Source organism: Oryctolagus cuniculus, chromosome 12 (genome assembly GCF_964237555.1).
Source record: "Oryctolagus cuniculus chromosome 12, mOryCun1.1, whole genome shotgun sequence".
Taxonomy (NCBI): Eukaryota; Metazoa; Chordata; class Mammalia; order Lagomorpha; family Leporidae; genus Oryctolagus; species Oryctolagus cuniculus.
Window position 1 is genome coordinate 7916152 of NC_091443.1, and position 21687 is coordinate 7937838.

A 21687-nucleotide genomic window follows, 5' to 3' on the forward strand; every position below is an offset into this window, starting at 1 on the left:
TTTGTTAAAGCGACAGGCCCCGCGGCGAGCCGGTGCTCCACCGGGCACGGCACAGCGGCCGCGGTGGCCCTCGGCGTGCGGCGGGCGCCCGTGACAGCGGCGCCGCTGGGCTCGCGACCCCGGCTCCGGGCCTCTGCGGACAGCAGGAGCGGAGCCCCGTCGCCCGCCGGGATGGGCGGCGAGGCGGGGTCTGCGGCGGCCCTGGGCTCCGAGGGCCGCGTGAAGAGCTTGGGACTGGTGTTCGAGGACGAGCGCAAGGGCTGCTACTCGAGCGGCGAGACGGTGGCCGGGCACGTGCTGCTGGAGGCGGCCGAGCCGGTGGCCCTGCGCGCGCTGCGCCTGGAGGCCCAGGGCCGTGCCACGGCCGCCTGGGGCCCGGGCGCCGGCGCGGCGCCGGCCGCCGCCTCGGAGGTGGAGTACCTGAACGTGCGCCTGAGCCTGCGCGAGCCCCCGTCCGGTGAGCGCTGGGGGCCCCGGGGGGCGCGCGGGCGGGAGGCGCACCTGGCAGGTGGGCCCCGGGCGCCCGGCGCGGCGGCGGGTCACAATGCCCGCGCCCCTGCCCGGCCGCCGCGGTGGGCGAGTCTCGGCAGCAGCTGGAACCCGGAGCCGGGGCGCGAGCCGTCGCCATGGGAACCTGCGCTCGGACAGCTGGACAGCTGGGGGCCCGGGGATGCCGGCCGGGTCCGCAGCGCCCAGGGCTTCTGGGGCGTCTCCTGCCCGGCCTGAGCCTGCGCGCCCCTGCCTGGTTCGGGATGAATTAGCAGAAACTCGAGTCCTGCGGGGAGGGCAGGGCAGTGGCAGGAAAGGTTCCTGGACCTGACCCCCTGGGCACCGTCGCCGACCCTGGGGTCCTCTTCCTCGCCGCACCCCTCTTCCCTGCCAGGTGTGCGTGCGCTCTTGGGCGCGCCTCGCCCTCGCACGTGGGAGGCGTCCCCCAAAGTGCCCACGCGGGGACCCCCCCTGCTTGGAGGGGTGCTCCTTTCGCAGTAGGCGCGGAGAGGGATTCCCTGGACCCTGGGCCCAACCAGGGTCCACAGGTGGGAGCCCTTCCGAGCCCTCTTACCCCTCCGCCCCTTAAGCTTTGCTGCCAGGTAAGATGGTGGCACCCCCCCCCCCCGGAAGGGTAAACTGAGGCTCGCCGGGTCTCGCAGGATACAGAATGGGCCGTTTTGTCCTGGCCTGGGGCCACTGTCACTGGCTTAGCCAGCTGACACCCCAGACGGTTGCTTGGACCCCGCCTTGCCGCCCTCTGCCCCCTGGTTTATGGCATGGACCATGCTCGCCCCTCCCAGTGGTGACAGGGACACAGATTTCCAAGATGGCCGACCCAAGGGAGCAGGGACCTGGGTTTTGTCCAAGGTGTCTGTGTTTCCAGGGCCCGTGGGTGCTGGGTGAATAGATGGAGAATTGAAAGAAGGCGCTCCTGGGCTTAGCAATGCAAATGGCTTTGGTAAAACCCGGGCTGACCCATGGTTTTTGATCTTGATTTTTGATCCACATGGACCAAGAATAACCATAATCTTGCTCAGTAGAGAGGGGAAAAAAGTCAGCCGATAGCCACTAACCTGGGAGAAGTTAGCGACTTAGTCACAGATTCTCTCAGAGTCATCCTGGTCTGCACATCACCTACAAAAGTCTTCAGAAATCTGGGTTAGTGGGAAATGAGGCCCTGGCATCTGTTTAAAAAAAAAAAAAAATCCCCGTGTGGTTGTTGGCCGCACAAATCTCAGCCAATGCTTGCTCCCATGATGATGGGGACAGGGGTGGAGGGGCAGGAACCCACCTGGAGCCTGGGTTGCAGCTCTGCGCACCCGTCAGGAGTGCAACCTGAGGCTGGCCCCTTAGCCCTCCTGAGCCCTGGTCACCGCCACTCCTACGAGCCTTTGGCCAGAGCGTTGGCTGTGAGACCGTTGGCCAGGGAAGCATTGCCCTGACCTGGCAGAGCTGGGTGTCCAGGAGGGCGCAGTGAGCCCAGCCCTGAGAGCAGAAGCAGAAAATGGGCCCGGGATTCTACCTGGGAAGGTTTTTAATGAAACACAGGGCAGGAAACCCAGATCTCACGCCAGGTAGTACAAGCCGTGTTTATGTTTTCGTGACTTTCTTTCCCCTGTTTTGTATTTTAGATGATTGAAAGCCTCATTTTAAGTGCGTTCTTGATTGGTTTTTTCCTAAGGGGCGCTCATCTCTCTCACTCTCTCAGTGTCCGGAGAAACTCTCTCCACATGCCAATCATGTTCTTCTTCCTGCTGTTTCCCCCCCCCCCCCCATCTCTGTCAGCAACACCCCCAGACTCCCGCCAGCCTCCGCCTTTCTGGGCAGATGCTCTGGGTTCTAGCAGTCTGTGGTCATTGCTTGGGCACCGGGGGCCGGCCTCCGCTCCTCCTAGTGGTCTGTTTGAAGATTGAAGCGACTCGTCTCTATAGCAACGGTGCCAGGCCTCAGCACTGGCAGTTTTGGATTTAGATGAAATCCATGTTGAAGTATCTAGAAGCTGTTTGTCATCTTCAGTAACCTGATGATTCCTGTGGACCTGGAACCCGCCCCTGAGTGTGAGAGCACCCAGAGTCTGCGTTGCCGGCTCTAAGGCGGAGATACTCCCCTGGCGTCCAGCACGGCCTCCCTGCTATGCCACCCCTGCGGCCAGCTCCCAGCACACCTGAGCCCCTGGGAACTCTCCTGTCCGTGTTACCTACTGTGTTCATTATTTTTATTTTTTTTTTTATTTTTTTTTTTATTTTTTGACAGGCAGAGTGGACAGTGAGAGAGAGAGACAGAGAGAAAGGTCTTCCTTTGCCGTTGGTTCACCCTCCAATGGCCGCCGCGGCCGGCGCGCTGCGGCCGGCGCACCGCGCTGATCCGATGGCAGGAGCCAGGAGCCAGGTGCTTTTCCTGGTCTCCCATGGGGTGCAGGGCCCAAGCACCTGGGCCATCCTCCACTGCACTCCCTGGCCACAGCAGAGGGCTGGCCTGGAAGAGGGGCAACCGGGACAGAATCCGGCGCCCCGACCGGGACTAGAACCCGGTGTGCCGGCGCCGCTAGGCGGAGGATTAGCCTACTGAGCCGCGGCGCCGGCCTGTGTTCATTATTTTTAAAAAGATTTAACTTATTTATTCCAGAGGTAGAGGGACAGAGAGAAAGGTCTTCCATCTGCTGGTTCACTCCCCAACTGGTGGCAATGGGCAGAGCTGCACCGATCCAAAGCCAAGAGCCAGGAGCCTCCTCTGGGTCTCCCACACAGAGGCAGGGGCCCAGGCAGTTGGGCCATCTTCCACTGCTTTCCCAGGCCACAGCAGAGAGCTGGATTGGAATAGGAGCAGCTGGGATATGAACCAGTGGCCATATGGGATGCTGGTGCAGTAGGCGGAGGCCCAGCCCATTCATTATACCCTTCTTATTTTTGGAGAGTCATAGAGAGATCCTCCATCCACTGGTTTCAGTCCTCAGGGCTGCAATGGCCAGGGCTGGGCTAGGCTGAAGCCAGGAGCTCCATCTGGGTGTCCCACATGGGTGGCAGGGGCCCAAACATCTGGGCTTCTCAGGCCATTGATGGGAATTAGACAGGAAAAATAAATGGGCGTCCATATGGGATGCAGGTGTTGCAGGCGGCTACCTTACCTGCTGGGTCACCATGCAGTACACCACCACCACAACACACACACACACACACACACACATTACTTGTTGTTGTTCACTTTGCCTCCAGGCCCCAGATATATTTCTATTCAAATGTGTTGAAGTGGCAAATGCATTCCTCCCCTCCCACCCCGATGTATTATAAACACTGAAAATTGGAGGTAGGTTTGGAGGACTTCATGGGCCATCATGGCCCTGTTTTCTGAAATACAGGTTTGGAATGTTGAGAGAACTGGGTCAGGTCACAGAGCTCGAGGGTTAAAGTGAAAAAGAAAAATCTCTGCACTGGTGGCTTTCAGAATCTTTAGATGAATGGATAAGGTAGAAGTCCTCATCTTAGCGTCAGGTGATGGGGCAGATCTGAGACGGAGGCTCCTGTGCTGGCCTTTCTCGTCTCATGTAGGCCACCCTCAGTGAGAGGACTTAGTGCCCAATCAAAGGAGAGCTTGTCGGTGTCCAGGAGACACCTGACCGGCACTGGAAGCCGTGGAGCCTACGCTGGACCTGAATTAGGCAGACTGTGTACCCTCATCAGAGCCTCCAGCCATGCCTCTGACCTGACTGGGGCCATCTGTACCCTGCCCATGACAAACCTCTGCACAAAGTGGAGTGGCCCTGGGGACCGCTGTCGGGGCAAGGGATGTGGCCATGTTGGTAGAACCATGTATCCATGTCACCCACCAAAAAACCCTAGTAATCACTCAGACCTAAGCTTACCTACCCAACTCTTGCTTAAGAACTAGTCTTGTTGGTTTGACTGTTTTGTATTATACCCACTATTAATAAATTCATAAACATCTTCCTTTTCCCTGTCTACCCAAAGAATACAGAGTGTGATGTTCGTGGTATACCCAAAAGAAATCTTTCTTTGCTAAGTTACTTTTAAGGTACACTGCAATGGTGGTATCACATTCATAAAATAGAGTGAAGTAAGCAGACGTGCACACATATACTTATACACACACACACACACACACACATACACTTCAAAAAGTTCATGGAAAATGGAATTAGAGGATTTACTTTGTACAAAAATTTTTGAAATCCCTTTTGAAGAGTTTTCAAAGAGTTCCTAAAATGCATATTATGAAAAATTTCATGGATTTTCAAAATTTGGGGCAATGCAATAAACATCTTTATTGTTAAGATTTATTTTATTTATTTGAAAGAGTTACAGAGAGAGAGGGTTCTCCAGTCCTCTAATTCACTCCCCCAAAGGGCCACAACAGCCAGAGCTGAGCCAATCCGAAGCCAGGAGCTTCTCCTGGGTCACCCATGTGGCCATCTTCCACTTGGAAGTCTTCCAGAAGGACTTGGGCCACCTTCCACTGCTTTCTCAGGAGCATCAGCAGGGAGCTGGATCAGAAGTGTAGCAGCTGGGACTTGAACAGGTGCCCATATGGGCTGTTGCTGCTGCAGGCCAGGGCTTTAATCCACTGCACCACAGCACCGGCCCCAGTAAACATCTTTTAATAACATTTCCTCTGAACTTTTGAAGTACAGTGTCTCTCCCTTCCTCCCTCTCTCCCTCCCTACCTCCCTACCTCTCTCTCTCTCTCTCTCTCACACACACACACACACACAGATACACACACATACACATAGACAAATACCCATACTGTATGCTGTGCATACATACATACAAGTTGTGTTTATACATACTACATGTGTGTTTTGTAGCTCCAGGCTCTGTGGTAATTGTGTAATTGGTCTGTTTGAGGATGGCACATGCCTGTATACATGAGTGTATGTGTGTGTGTGTGTGTGTGTGTGTATTTGATAGCTTTTTAATGTCTGTACATTATTGCTCTGTTATGTAATTCCACAAACCATTTCAAGCTAAGGACACTAGAAGGTTCTGTCTGATAATGCATTCTGAAGGTAAAAAATAGGCTGTGTGTGTGAGAGAGAGAGAGAGCGAGAAAGAGAGAGAGAGAGAGATTGAAACTTGGTAAAAACCACTTCAAATGTAATTCCCTAAATCCGACATACCACATTTTATATCTAGGAAAACCTCCTTTAAAAATGCGATTCAGGTGATAAAACGCTTACTCTAATACGGACTTTAATTGAAATAAATGTGATCTCTTCTGTAGGTGAAGGTGTCATCTTACTGCAGCCTGGGAAGCATGAATTTCCATTTCGCTTTCAACTTCCATCTGAGTAAGTGGGACGGCTCTTGCGCTTGCCTTTACCTGCCATGTGTTCCTCGCGTGTCGGGTGCCAGGCGCCCCTGCCTCTGTGTGTGCCCGTTTATCCTCACAGCCCCTCCATCAACCTCTGCCTCTGCTTGCATTTTTTTTTTTTTAACCTGACCCCAGCATGTTCACCCATGCTTCCCTGGGGTCGGTTTAACTGAGAAGTGCACGTGTCAACGGATGTCCCTGGTTTGCCTCAGACCCCTGGTCACCTCGTTCACGGGGAAATACGGGAGCATCCAGTACTGTGTGCGAGCTGTCCTGGAGCGACCCACAGTGCCGGCCCAGAGTGTGAGACGGGAACTGCAAGTGGTCAGCCACGTGGACGTCAACACACCAGCACTGCTGGTGAGTTCTCTCCTTCCTCTTCCTCCTGCCTTCGAATAGCGCCATCTGTATATAGCCAGTGGAGCTGTGGTCTGTGCTGTCACTTTCTGACGGCTCAGAAAATACAATCGTGTAACCCATAGGCATTCACTCTAAAGATATGATTCTAGGTTGGGGAAATCACAAATTGTGTGTGTTAATACTATTGATTATGCCCCTGCTGTTCAGGGCTTCTTTTGCCAAAAAGTTACACAGGCTTGAAATGCATTAATAAGGCTTAATAACAATAATGCACACACAGAGAGTCGTTCCTTTTACCAGACTGGCCACATGCACAGGACTGGGTATTCTAAACTCTTCAATAATAGCAGGTTGAGGAACAGTAATTATGAAGAGTATTAATCACGCTCAGCCTGTTATTGAAGCCCGGGCCATTATGCTGTGTGTCCTTCCATTTTGCATGTCATTTTCTAACATTAAGTAAGTGCGTGCAGCTGCCGCCGAGAGCCTTTCACTTAGCGTCTCCTTGTGACAGATTTGGCCACATTAAAGCATTGAACTTCTAATAATCACTGGAAATACTGTAGACTGATAAGAAGGATCAGGCTATAAGTAACAACAGAATAGGCAAGATGGGAGCTAATGAGCTAGATTCTTTTATCTAAACCCATATTATCAAAATAATATAAAATTATACCTTGTACGTTCATGATAGCTACTAGGACCTAATGGTTCTTCATTTAAATATGAATGATTTTTTACTTCATAGAAAATACCGAGATAATTTAAACTTTCCATCATGATCCTGATGTGACAAAGATGTATTTTTAGTATTGGAGGTTTCTTTTTCTACCCAGTGTTTTTAAAGACAAAGGAAAAAACAGTTAAAAGTTGTTTAACTCCTATTTTCACATGAAAAAGGAATAGAATTTACTTTAATGTGCACCTTCCGGTTGGGAAAAGATAAGAAATTTCCTGTGGTTGCATGACCCATTATGGCCAAAACCATACCAGAGCTGACCTGGCTTGGTACAGCAGCTTCAACGTCCACTTAAAGCCGTCCTTAAAAGTTGGGGATGCTAGCCGGCGCCGTGGCTCAATAGGCTAATCCTCCACCTTGCGGCGCCGGCACACCGGGTTCTAGTCCCGGTTGGGGCGCCGGATTCTGTCCCGGTTGCCCCTCTTCCAGGCCAGCTCTCTGCTATGGCCAGGGAGTGCAGTGGAGGATGGCCCAGGTGCTTGGGCCCTGCACCCCAGGGGAGACCAGGAAAAGCACCTGGCTCCTGGCTCCTGCCAGGATCAGCGCGGTGCGCCGGCTGCAGCGGCGGCCATTGGAGGGTGAACCAGCGGCAAAGGAAGACCTTTCTCTCTCTGTCTCTCTCTCTCACTGTCCACTCTGCCTGTCAAAAAAAAAAAAAAAAAAAAAAAAAAGTTGGGGATGCTAATAAATGTCATATTTTAAACTCTACTTAGAACTGGAAGGTTAAATATATCTCTAATATCTCTATGACATTGTGGCAATTGAGTTAAAGGGATTTTGGTTTTTACCAAAAACAGACATATTTTATTCTTTTCTATTCTTTCTTTTATATAAAAATAATTGCAGATAACTTTGGATATTACAGTAAGCTTTCAATCTATGCACCCTGTGAGTTGGGCATTTTACATCTTGTCTCCATTTTTGTAAGCTACAGAACATGAGCTATTTTTTAATATATATTTTTCTTGAAATTCTTGGAAATCTCAGAATTCATGTATTTTAGTACATTTTTTAAAAATTTTATCTATTTATTTGAAAGGCAAATAAAAAGAAGAGAGGGAGAGAGATGACAAAGGACTTTCATCCACTGGTTCATGCCCCCCAAATGCTCTGAACAGATGGGGCCGGGGAGGCTGAAGCCAGGAATCCTGAAGTCATCTGGGTCTCCCGCATGGGTGGCGGGAGCTCCCATCCTTGAGCCGTCACCTGCTGTCTCCTGGGATGTGCATTAAGATCGAGAGGATGCTGAGTCTAGAAGTGGAGCCAGGATGCAGACCCAGGGACTCCAGTTTGCAATGTGGGCATCCCTGGAAGCATTTTAATTGTGTTGCCAATTTCCTACCTCAGAAGTTCAAAAATTTTTTTCACAAAATACACATCTTTTAATTCCATTTCTCAATGAACATTTTTAAGTACCCTTTTAGAATATTGTAGTGGAGTATTTGATAGCTTTTTAATGTCTGTACATTATTGCTCTGTTGTGTAATTCCGCAAACCATTTCAAGCTAAGGTCACTAGAAGGTTCTGTCTGATAATGCATTCTGAAGTTAAAAAATAGGCTGTTTGTTTATTGCATTTATTAAATGCCAGAAAAACCTGATTATTGGTTTTTATTTCATTTCTCTTTTGCCTTTCATCTGTTACATAGACAGATCTTAATATACAGCTTTTGATTGCTTTAATGGATGTTTTATAATTTCCTAAAAATATAGTGACTCCAGGATAAAATGGGGTGCTGTTATGCTAATTTGAATCTCAAAATGTGCCCTTGTTTTCCTAAAAGGGAAATGAGTTTTAGCACCTGTGTTTCACTACATGTTTTGCCTAATATGTCACAAGAGGATAAGAACATTCCATTTGTGTGTTTTTGTAAATATTTCTTACATAAAAGGACAGATATAATTTTAAGCAGTTTAATTAAAGTCATTTTATTATTATTTTCAAGACCCCTGTGTTGAAGACTCAAGAGAAAATGGTTGGCTGTTGGGTTTTCACTTCTGGACCAGTCTCGCTGAGTGCCAAAATTGAAAGAAAGGGTTACTGTAATGGTAAGCAAGAACTGCAAAGGAAAATGTGATCATTTTATTAGCTAATTGTAAGTGATCTCAAGTAATGTGTCTTTTTGTTGTTTTAATTTTAAGTTATACAAGTTTCATGTATTTCATATGTACAGATTTAGGAATATAGTGACACTTCCTACCCTCCTCTCCCCTCCACACACCTGTGAGTAATGTGTTTTTTAAGGTATAAAGTATATTGTATTTTAAAACAAATAATAAAGTTTTCTTCTTGGTGTAGAACATTGATATTTAAATATTTTAAATGTATAAATAGATTGCAATAAAACTCCTGGTATTTCTGACTTCAGTCACTTTACTAACAAAAAAACAGAAGAGTCATGGCCAGCACTGTAGCTCACTAGGCTAATCCTCCGCCTGTGGCGCCGGCACCCAGGGTTCTAGTCCCAGTTGGGGCACCGGATTCTGTCCCAGTTGCTCCTCTTCCAGTCCAGCTTCCAGCTCTCTGCTGTGGCCCAGGAGTGCAGTGGAGGATGGCCCAGGTCCTTGGGCCCTGCACCCGTATGGGAGACCAGGAGGAAGCACCTGGCTCCTGGCTTCGGATCAGCGTGGTGTGCCGGCCACAGCGGCCATTGGAGGGTGAACCAACGGAAAAAGGAATACCTTTTCTCTCTGTCTCTCTCTCTCTCACTGTTTAACACTGCCTGCCCCCCCCCCCAAAAAAAAAAAAAAGGAGTCAGAAAATGCCAGCATCTTCTTTTAACCTTGCAAAAGAATGTCAGGAGTTGTGTTGCTTATAGGAGAATTGTTATAGTTTGAAAATACTGTTGGACCTTCTGACTCCTTGCCGGCTGGAGAAACAGGAATACACTAGACTGGACAAAGAACACAGCTGCGTGGTCAGGTTGATACCCAGCTGTCGTTCACGAAGGGCCCAGTTCCAGCAGTGGCTTGGGCCCCTCTGCAGGGTTCTGGCTTATTGCACGTGAATGTGGCCTGGGGTAGTGTGCTGTGGGTATATAATTGTAGAAAACTTGCCTGCTGCGAGTACTATATTCTTTGTGCCTTAACATTATCAGTTTCTCAGAATTGCTAATATACTATTAGTACATTAGAATAATGAATAATGTGGCAATTAGAAAATAATATCTGCCACAGCCTACAGTGAATTTCTATTTCTCTGACTCATATGAGTTCCTCATACAAGTTTCTCTTAGTGATGCAAGTTTTCCATTAAGGCTTCTCAGTTTGTAAAATAACGTTGGAACATTGCCGCTTTAATTGGCAACAGCCGTATTCCACGGTAGTGAGAACTTTCTGCGAAGTCTCTGGATGCACCCTATTTTTGTTTTCTTTTCAGGAGAAGCTATTCCAATCTATGCAGAGATAGAGAATTGCTCCTCTCGCCTGATTGTTCCCAAAGCTGCCATTTTCCAAACCCAAACATACTTGGCAAGTGGGAAAACGAAGACCGTTCGCCACATGGTCGCCAACGTGCGAGGAAACCACATTGCTTCTGGGAGCACCGACACGTGGAATGGCAAAACTCTGAAAATCCCCCCTGTTACTCCGTCCATCCTGGACTGCTGCATTATCAGAGTAGACTATTCCTTAGCTGTGAGTAGAGCCCTTTTTCAAGTTAGAAACAGTTGGAACTAGGGTCATGTTACTGTGAGTGTGTGCAGTTCGTCCCTGCAGCAATGTCCTTTTATATGTTCATTGCCATCAGTCATGGTGTCTATGAAGATTGGCCTTTGTTCTTCATCAAAAACGGTCCTCCTTCCCCCAGGGATTTAATAAAATAACAAATGAATCCCACTGAGGAGTGCTTGCCCTACTCCTGTACGTGATGGTCAAGTGCAAGGCCACGCCCCCTGTCCCAGGTCACTATCACGGTCAAATGGGTCAAATGTAAGGCCACACCCCCTGTCCCAGGTCACTATCACAGTCAAATGGGTCAAATGCAAGGCCACGCCCCCCCAGGTCACTATCAGGTCAAATGGGTCAAATGTAAGGCCACGCCCCCTGTCCCAGGTCACTATCACAGTCAAATGGGTCAAGTGCAAGGGCATGCCCCCTGTCCCAGGTCACTATCATGGTCAAATGGGTCAAATGCAAGGCCATGCCCCCTGTCCCAGGTCACTATCATGGTCAAATGGGTCAAGTGCAAGGCCACGCCCCCATCCCAGGCCACTATCACGGTCAAATAGGTCAAATGTAAGGCCACGCCCCCTGTCCCAGGTCACTATCACAGTCAAATGGGTCAAATGCAAGGGCATGCCCCCTGTCCCAGGTCACTGTCATGGTCAAATGGGTCAAGTGCAAGGCCACGCCCCCGTCCCAGGCCATTATCACAGTCAAATAGGTCAAATGTAAGGCCACGCCCCCGTCCCAGGCCACTATCATGGTCAAATAGGTCAAATGCAAGGCCACGCCCCTGTCCCAGGTCACTATCATGGTCAAATGGGTCAAATGCAAGGCCACGCCCCCCCTCCCAGGTCACTATCAGGTCAAGTGCAAGGGCACGCCCCTTGTCCTGGTCACTACCCTGTTCTGTTTTGTCCCCTCAGGACAGCTCACACTTGTAAGGGGAGGGATGGCGGGTGACAGAGAAAGCAGGCTTTCTGCTGTGAGGGTTGATTTACATTTGTGCCTTCCTTCCACTTCTTCTTCCCGTTCTAGGTGTACATTCACATTCCTGGTGCTAAAAAGCTGATGCTCGAGCTGCCGTTAGTGATCGGTACCGTTCCGTACAATGGCTTTGGCAGCAGGAACTCCAGCGTTGCCAGCCAGTTCAGCATGGATATGAGCTGGTTGACACTGACCCTGCCGGAACAACCTGAAGGTAAAGCATTTTCCCGTCATTTTGTAGTGAGATTTTAGACAGAGAATACCTTGTGTGCCAGGACACGCAAGATAGCAGGTTCTCAACAGTTAATTACTACCACTACTGCAACTGTCCTTACTCTTATTGCTAAAAATCATGAAACGTTACTCCTCAAAGAGACCTTGAAAGTTTCACATATCCAGGACACAGAGCTGCTGATGCCAGATTCAGGAACAAAATTATTCTTCCTGATTCCAATTCATTAATAGAAAAACCATGAAAAATAGTCAAAAGGAAATTATGGAGTGTTACATACTTTCTGTAGCCACATTTCAATGAATTTGTTTAGCTAGACTGTGACACAGATCTCGTAAGAATAGAACATAATTAATGTTAGTAGCAGTTTGATTAAAAACTACTTTTATTATAATAGGTACAAAAGCGTGTTGTTTAGAGGACAGTATGTTTTTATCTTCAAATTTAGCTGAATTTCTTGTGTAAGACTTCAGAAGAGATTAATAATTCTGCGTGGATTTCTCAACTCACCGCATCTCTGTTTCAGCACCACCGAATTACGCAGATGTGGTGTCCGAGGAAGAATTCTCCAGACACATTCCCCCCTACCCTCAGCCTCCGGGCTGTCTGGGAGGAGCGTGCTACCCCATGCTTGCCTGCATACAAGAATTCCGGTTTCAGCCTCCGCCTCTTTATTCAGAGGTAAACAAAGCGACAGAAAATGAGACTTTTACTGTGCTGTGTGCAAATGATCATTTGCTGCCCTGCGTTCATGGGAGTATGTGTTGCTGGCCTGTAATTAGTAGGAGATATGTGTAAATCTGTTTTCACAGTGGTGGCGGGTTGTCACGATCCCTTTCCTACGTTCTCTAGTGTTTTTCTTGTGATTTTGTGCATGCATGCACGGTAGTATGAATTCCCTTTAGGGTGTTTGATCTGATCATGGAATACAGAGAACTTAATGGCCTGTTGGGACTCAATAATAGGTTCTGAGCAACTTGGTTTATAAGAAGCATCGTAAAACTAAAAATAGATGCTAGAATCATTTTGGAGTTTTAACAGCAGTCACCTCCTTATCCTTTTTTAATTTTATTTTTTATTTTTTGTCAGGTTGACCCACACCCTAGTGATGTCGAAGAGACCCAGCCTGTCTCCTTCATTCTCTGAATGTGTTTCAGTAATCACTGTGCTCATCATCAGATCAGAGTGTTGGTTCGTTCCTCCTGCCCCTTTGGGGTGGGTGGAGAGATTTCCTTACAGACATACATGGACATTAAGACAGAAGGCCATAGAAAATAAAGAACACGGGAACTTTCTGGTGGGCCAACAGGATGTTTGCACAACTTGATGGGATGGTCGTCGTTTGTCCCCTTTGCAAAGGGGTGAAGATGTGAAAAGCCACAGAATGTAGTGGAAGTCCTGAGGGGGCAGAGTAAGTGGAGGAGTGCCTGCGCTGACCCGAGCGGGAGGAAGCGCTGTGAGGAAGTCTTCCAAAAGTGGACACAAGTGAAGAAGCATGCTGACAGGAGAATGTGTGTGGCGGCGCCGGGTATGCGGGAGCGGGGCAACGGCCAGCTCTGGAGACAGAGAGACCCCTGGGACCCTGGGTCTTCATGATTTCTGACCACGTGACCAGACTCGAGGACTGAAGTCCTCGGAAGGATCCCTTCCTGACCCCATGGTCACACGAGGTCCTAATGATGACACAGCTTTGGCTTTCTGAACCCTGGGCTGAAATGCAGTTCACAACCTGGCTCTGCAGTTGTGGGAAACCAAGAAAGGTTCCTTGAGAAACTTGAGCTTTTGTGGGATCGAAGCAGAATGATTGATTTCCGTGTGAAAACAGATTTGGTTGAAGGCTGTAGCTTTTTACCCCTTTTAAGTACTTTAACGGGATACATGTTTGAGTTTCCTCATACCTTGTTTACCTGTGGGCACATCAGAAAAAGGAGACAGGGGAAAACAGTTGCATCTTCAGAATGCCTTGATAACTACATGGCCAAACAAAAACAAAAAACCTTTTCTTAACCTACCTCGTATGGGGTTATCAGGTATGTTTTTAAAACTCTAGGCCTGATCAGTGATCTTTGAAGTTCTGCTATTTACGTAGCAGCCTCAACTCCTTGACACAAGGGAAAAATCCATAAGTTAACATTAAATGGAAGTAAATATATATATATATTTACATATATTTATTTCAAAATAAATCCAAAATCAAAAGAGGGTAGGAATACCATTTTCCAAAAATGTAAATTAATTCCCATCAAAAGGCTGATGTCTACAGATGGCAGTCACTGCATTGTACATTGTTTATTCCAGCTGTTCTGTGATTCTATTTAAACTTTGATTTTCTTTATTGTCTTGGTGCAATATTTTATTATCATTTAGCCTCAGGATACTCACACCAACAGGATTGCGTTGCTGCTGAACGTTTGCACAGTGTTCTCACCGTACCCCTTTGCCCTCATGTCCGTGGTCACCTGTTCACGTGCTGTTCCTTCCATCTGTTGGTTTCCTGAGCTGAGACTGTTTCTGGACACTAAGCAGAAGGGAGAAAGGGGTCCCCTAGATACAGATTTTGGACCAGCTGAGTCCTAAGGGTTTGATCTAGAAACCCTGGTGCTTCCCGTACAAAATACTGTAATTGATCCCACAAAATGACCGACTCATCTTCCGGTCGGCACATTCACTTAGAACAGTCCTTCTGAGGTTAAATTTTGTATTTCGAGTTCGGTGGGCCACTGGATCAGGGATTTTTCTATAAACATTAGGTACTGTGTGCTCTCTGCCCTCTGGACATACCTCTCCTGCAGTCACGCAAGCGTCAAGCACACGTCTTTCCTTGTAGCCACTTTTCAGAATCACAGTGCCAGATGCCATGCTAGTACCTGTGGTACGGAAACGGTCACAAAGCCTCATTTTACTTTGGTTTTTAGAGTGTTTATTTTGCTTTGCTTCTTTTGTGTGTCCTTAAACAGGTGTGTGTCTTTAAGTACTGTCTAAAACGTTTTGTCTTTACTGCAGAATAGTCCCTCCTCAGCTATCTGTTGATGCCTTAGTTGCAGCTGGTGTGCCTTGTTGGGACACTGTCCACCTCCATGAAACCAGAGCGAGAAAAACACGCAAACCGGACACACGGAGAGAGAGAGTTGAGTAATTTGGCTCCACGTAGAGAAGCGACTACTTAGAGGAACCTTTGTTAGGATTATTTTATAAGCTTAATTAGAGAAATCATGAAGTCCCCCCGCATGGTTGAGGCAGAGTTAACTCCATAACACTTAATCGTTCAAAGGTCTGACCTACCTTACTGACTTGATAGTGGTCCATCTGTCCTTAAGCTGTAGGGTGAAATCTTTACTTAATCAAGATAGCATTTTCTGAATGTAGAAAACCACATTGGAGCAGAGAAAACCTGGGGATGAAGATAAAAATTAGCTGCTGTTACTTGCTTGTTTATTCCCTTCTTGCTCTTGTTTAGTTTGCAAAAAAAGAAAAATAAAGTGGCCTTAGAATTTTCTTTTTGACGCAAAAATTGTGAAATTGAAAATGTGCACCTTTTGGCACACAAAACTCCTTCTCCTAGGCAAAAATTTACTTTCTGTGTTTTTGTTTTGCACAACAAAAGACTCAATAAGCAGAGGTTATGTTTTTTGATAAGTTAACTATGAAAGTTTTTTTTTAATTTTTATTATTAAAAGTGTAACAATTTAACCCACAGGAGAAAAAAAAATTGTATTTTGTACTCTTGTTTGAACCCCATGGGTTCTTTTTGTTAATAAAATGATTACAGTAATGCTGTGAGTTACTTGTTTTCGTTTGTATTTTTGAAAGACTAATTTAAACTTCTAGGGACTTAGGGAAGATCAGTACAGGAAACAGAATGTTCTTGCTGTTGAGAGGGAGCTGTGTGCACGCTGTCAAGAGGCAAAGAGCAGCCCTAGGAATGCCGGCTGCTTGTAACTGGCTGTTTCCCCGAGGTAAGGGGTTCTTCACATTCTGGGAAGAGAAGTAGTCGAGATGAGTGACAAAGTGGAAGCCACACTGGCTGTTGACTTGGCGTATACAAAAGTTCGTGGAAAATGGAATTAAAAGATAAGTTTGTTTCAGTAAAAAATTTTGAAATCCATGCATATAAGGATTCTTCAAAACGTCCCTGAGTGTGGGTGTGGTGAACAATCATGGATTGAAATCATCAGATTTCAACTTGTTTTTGCACTAAAGTGAACCATTTTTCATATATTTTTAAAGATTTTAATTATTTGAGAAGTAGAGTTAGGGGAAGACAGAGAGAAAGGTCTTCCATCCGCTGGTTCACTCCCCAGATGGCCACGAGGGTTGGAGCTGGGCCCATCCGAAGCCAGGAGCTTCTTCCGGGTCTCCCACGCGGGTGCAGGGGCCCAAGCACTTGGGCCGCCATCTACTGCTTTCCCGAGCCATAGCAGAGAGCTGGATTGGAAGAGGAGCAGCCAGGACTTGAACTGGCGTCCATGTGCAGTGCCAGCACTGCAGGTGGCAGCTTTACCGGCTACACCACAGCGCTGGCCCCTTTTCTGTGAACTTCTTGAAGTGCTTGGAAATCTCTTTACCCTCAATGCAGAAAGACCATTCTTGAAAGCCTTCTGAGTTTCAGTATTTCCTGGATCAGAACTCGCCACAGTTGATGGAGCAGATCAGGTGGATACAAGCCCTGTGTGAAGGCACATCATCTCTAGCTGGCCGCCTTCTGTCCTGGAAAATCTTCTAGTCTCCAGTTATTTTTCGCATGTGGTGTGACATAACTTAACAAATGCATTGTTTCTGCAATAACATTTCTTAGCAACTTTAACGGAAATATTTGTTCCATGTAATAAATACTGAGGCAAAATTTCCCCAAGACCTGCATCAGAGTTTGTGTCATATGGGAACACTGTAGATAATCACATTTAGAACGAGATGACTCCGCGAATAGATGAGGACAAGCCCTCACCTTAGCAGTGACGATGCTAAACCCAGAGACGGAACCTGGGAGTTGGGCCTCCATTCACCTGTAAGAGGTCTCTGCTGGCTCGGAAATCTCCTGATTCTGCAACTGTAGAAGACATGAGGGAAATAGGCGCTGGTTTCAATCGCACAGCTTGAGATTTGCAGACCTGGAGACCAGACACATGCCAGATCAAGACTCAGTGTTTGCGTCTGAAAGGCTTGCTTCCTGAGAGTCTACCAGTCTTCCACTAAATTGCTTCCTACGTGTGTTTAATTAGTAGCTGGGATCTTTTTTCCCAACAGCTGTGTTTCTACCTTTATATTTTGAAATAATTACAGACTCACAAGATGTTGCAATGATAGTACCATGACGTCCTGTGTATCCCTCCCACAGTCTCTGGCAATGGGGCATTGACAACTCAGACGCCCGGTTTCTGCTTGTGTATGTGTATAGAGCTCTGTGGAATTGTATCACATGTCTGGGTTCATAGAATCAGCCCCACATCAAGATGGAGACTTCACACCCTTTCCTGCCCGAGCCCACCCCGTCATTGATCTGTTTTCCATCCCCATAATTCTGTCATTTTGCAACCTGGATACATGGAGTCATTGAGAATGTGCCTTCTGAGACTGGCTTTTGCATTCAGCAATATTACAACCTTAAGATCCTCACAAGCAGCTTCCTGCACTATCAGTGTATCCTTTGTCGTTTAGTTGGATTTTAAAAGAATCAGATTTGACTACTTAAATTTTCATATTGTGCTTTGCAAAGAAAATTGTAATAATTATATGCTCATAACACCTTTGTAAATAGGTCTTGGTGTGGAGTCTGAGGACCACCTCTTAGGTAGGAAATACATAAATACAGACTGACACAAACTTGCAGGGACTAATTTTTAGGTTGCCAAAGTAATTGAAGTGTTTTGCCTTTAAACAGCATGCTATTGCATTATAATTGAGCAAGATATCCCTGTTACTAAACTATAGACCAGGTAGAAAGTATGTGGACGTATTTATCCTGTCACCTTCTGAATCTCATGAATTTTAACATAAATTATGCAGGAAAGACTACATTCCCCTGTGTGTTTGTGTACAAATTCTGTAGTTTTTTCTTCCTTTTTCCCCTGCCTCTTTAATTCCCTTCTTTTACAATACAACTTCATCAAAAGAACTTCTAAGTAACCTTTGTTTTTTAATTTGAAGGCAGAGACAGAGATCTTCCATCTTCTGGTTCGCTTCCCAAATGCGCATAACAGCCAGGGCTGAGCCAGGCACAAGCCAGGAACGGAGCTCAAGCTGGGTCTCTGTGGAGGGCCCCAAGTTCCTGAGCCCTCACTGGTGCCTCCCAGGGTCCACATTGCTAGGAAGACGGAATCAGACGCGGAGCCAGAATTCAAGCCCAGGACGCTGTGAAGGGTTTTCCACTGCTACACCAAATGCCTGCCCTGAGTGGCATCGCTTACCGATGAGACAGAAAGCTCATTTTGAAGCTAAAAAAGAAATTTAACTACAAAGTATGTGCTTATTCTTAATGAAACAATATAAAACATAGGTATACTTGTGAAGACATATTTTTCTAAACAGGAGAGCTCTTAGTTCATAAAAGCTATTACATACATAATAACCTAAGGAGCTTGTCCATAAAACCAGACCTGTATCTGTCAAATATGGAGGGAAGCCACAAAACAGAAATGCATAGTGATGAGGGTGAAGGGTGGACAAGACGTGTTGACTGGTGCCCGCTCCAGGACATCTGTCAGCTCACGGAATGTTTCTTACTAGTGCGGTTTCTGTGTTCAGTGGCAGAAGTTTTGTTCTTGCCCAAATTTTCAAGGATCCAGGTTGTCTTAAGTGGACAGAAAGAGACGTATTTTAGGCCAGTACCTCTCTCTGTGAACAACTGAAAAGTAGGTGCTTCCCTCATGCTTAGAAACTTCTCCCTCCAACCCACACACACAGAAACACTTAACACGCATGTGCCCGCACACCCTCCTGCACACACGGAGACAGAAACCCTTAGCTTCTGCTCTCTTGTATGCACCCTCTACCTCCAGACCAGAGTCTCTCTCAGATCAAACTGTAAGCTTTGCTGCTAAACGGAGAAACAGGTGATGGGTTGCTACTTAGCAACTTATTTGCTGGAAGAGAATTCGTTTTCCACCAGTTTTTAACCAATGTGCTCCCAACAGTACAATGCTGGTAGAGAGACATCAGAAAATGTTATCACATGAGTGAACTCAAGCACTGGGTGCTTGGAATTTATCGTTTTCCTTTAAAAGCAAATTGTCAATGTCAGCTTGAATATAGATGGATTCAATTTCCCAATCAAAAGATATAAATTGGCTGAATGGAATAAAAAACAAGAACCAACCACCTGTTGTGTACAATAAATGAACTTCACAGGAGAAGATCCACACAGTCTGGAAGTGCAAGTTTGTAAAAAGATGAACAAGGAAATGGAAACCAAAACCATGTGGGAATAGCTATACTCCTATGAAAACAGATTTTAGATCTAGAACTATACTAAAAAATGACATATTGATAAAAGACTTGATTCAGCTACAAGTATAACAGTCATATAGGCATCCAACACAAGATCACCCAGCTATCCACAGCAAACGTTATTAGACCTAAAGGGAGATATAGACTACAATGATAGCGGGGACTTCAAGACCTACCTTTCATCAATAGATCACTCAGACAGAAAATCAAGATACATCAGAACTGAAATATGCCATGGAGCAACAGACATTTACAGGACATCTCACACAACAGCTGGAGAGTACACATTCTCATCAGCCCAGGGACCATTCTCTAGGATAGAACAGATATTACACACTAATCAAGTGCTGTAAAATTACACACTAATCGAGTCTCAGTAAATTTAAAAAGATGGAAATCATACCATGTATCCTCTCAGAGCACATAGGAATAAAGTTAGAAATCAGCAACACAAAGAACAAAGGAAATTTATAAATACATGGAAATTAAACAGCATGTTACTGAAGGACCAATAGATCGTCGAATATATAGAAAAGGAAATAAAATTTCTAGAAACAAATTAACATGAAAACACAATATATTAAAACCTGTGGGAGACAGCAGATGAAGTGTTAAGAGGGAAAGTCAATAAATGCTTAAACTTTTAAAAATTCTCAATCTAGTGATGTCTCTCAAGGACGTATAAAAACACAAGCTAAACCCCAAGTCAACAGAAGGCAAGAAATAATAAGACTTAAAATAAATGAAATTGAAAGAAATTTCAAAAAAAAAATCTAATAAAACAGAAAGCTTGTTTTTTTGAGAAGATAAATAAAATAGATAAACCATTAGCCAGACTAACATGGAAAAAAGGAGAAAAACTCAAATAAAATTAGAGATGAAAAAGGAGAAATTAAAACCGAAAGCACAGAAATACAAAGGGTCATAAGAAACTACTATGAACATCAACATGCAAACACATTGGAAAATCTCGAAGAAACAGACAAGTTCCTGGTTACATATGAGCTACCAAGATTAAATAAAGAAGATAAAATCTAGACAGACCCATAACAACCACCAAGACTAAAGCAGTGACTAAGTCTCCCATCAAAGAAAAGTCCAGGAACTTATGGCTTTACTAGTGAATTACACAAAGCATTTAAAGAGGAACTAACTCCAATCCTTTTCAAACTATTCCAAAAAAACTGAGAAAGATGGAACTCTGCCAAACTCATTTTCCAAATCAGCATCGCTCCAATCCCGAAAGCAAACAAAGACACACGACAAAAAGAAAGCTACAGACCAGTATCTTTGATGAGCATAGATGCAAAAATTTTGAACAAAATCTTAGCAATTGAAATCCAGGACTACATTATAGAGGTCATACGTCACAATCCAGTGGCATTTATTTTGTAGAGGCAAAGGTGTTTCGACATTTCAAAATCGCTAAACATCATAAATCGCATTGACAGAATGAAGGGAAAAATCATGACGATCATCTTAATAGATGCAGAGAAAGACTGTGATAAAATTTAGTATCCCTTCATAATAAAACCCCCAACCAGTTAGGTGTAGAAGGAGTGTATCTCAGAATCACTAAGGTTATATATGACACACCCATAGCCAGTATCACACCGAACAGGGAAAACATTAAAAGCATGTCCCCTCAGATCTGGAACAAAACCAGGATGTCCACTTTCACCACTCTTACTTAGTGTAGTATAGGAAGAACTAGCAAGAGCAGTCAGAAGGGGCCAGCATTGTGGATGACATCCACCTGCGATGCTGGCATCCCCTGTGGGCACTGGTTCTTGTCCTAGCATCTCCACTTCCAATCCAGCTCCCTCCCAATGACCTGGGAAAAGCAGCAGAAGATAGTCCAAGTGTTCAGGCCCCGGCCACCCACACGGGAGACCTGGTTGGAGCTCCTGACTCCTGAGTTCAGCCTGGCCTATCCCTGGCCATTGCAAACACCTAGAGAATGAATGTGTGGATGAAAGTACTCTCCCTCCCTCTCTCCCTCTCTCTCTCTCTCTTTCTCTCTCTGTAACTCTGAGTTTCAAAAAAAATAAAATAAAATAAACTTTTAAAAAAAAGCAATTAGGAAAGAAAAATAAATTAAGGGCACCAAAATTGTAAAGGAGGAAGTCAAAATACCCATGTTTGTGGATGACAGGATCTTGTTGTAGACAAACCACATATTCCACCAAAGAGCTGTCAGAAATGATAAACAAATTTTGTAAAGTCACAGGATACCAAATCAACATACCAAATCAAAATGATGTAGCATTTTGATATATCAACAATAATCTCTCTGAAAAAGAAATCATGATAGAAATTATTTTTACAATAGCTGCTGAAAATCAAACATTTAGGAATAAATTTAACCAAAGAAGTGAAAGATCTGTACAATGAAAATTATAAAACATTTATGAAAAAATTATCAAGGAACTAAAAAATCAAGA

The 21687-nt window shown here is 45.7% G+C and overlaps 1 protein-coding gene and 1 long non-coding RNA gene across 2 annotated transcripts in view; one reads left to right on the plus strand and one right to left on the minus strand.

Annotated features, from left to right (window-relative positions):
• LOC103352189 (uncharacterized) overlaps window positions 1–888 on the minus strand; it is a 54374-nt gene extending 53486 nt beyond the window's left edge. Inside the window, exon 1 of the long non-coding RNA XR_007910595.2 lies at window positions 421–888. This is a non-coding gene — a long non-coding RNA (uncharacterized lncRNA). The remainder of the gene's footprint in view (window positions 1–420) is intronic.
• On the plus strand, window positions 17–15572 carry ARRDC4 (arrestin domain containing 4). The gene is made up of 8 exons (XM_051822982.2): window positions 17–457; window positions 5731–5797; window positions 6033–6180; window positions 8865–8967; window positions 10298–10554; window positions 11620–11782; window positions 12327–12481; window positions 12890–15572. Exons 1-8 carry the CDS (start codon window positions 172–174, stop codon window positions 12944–12946), a joined length of 1236 nt encoding a protein of 411 aa, XP_051678942.2. The 5' UTR covers window positions 17–171; the 3' UTR covers window positions 12947–15572.
• Window positions 15573–21687: the final 6115 nt, after the last annotated feature.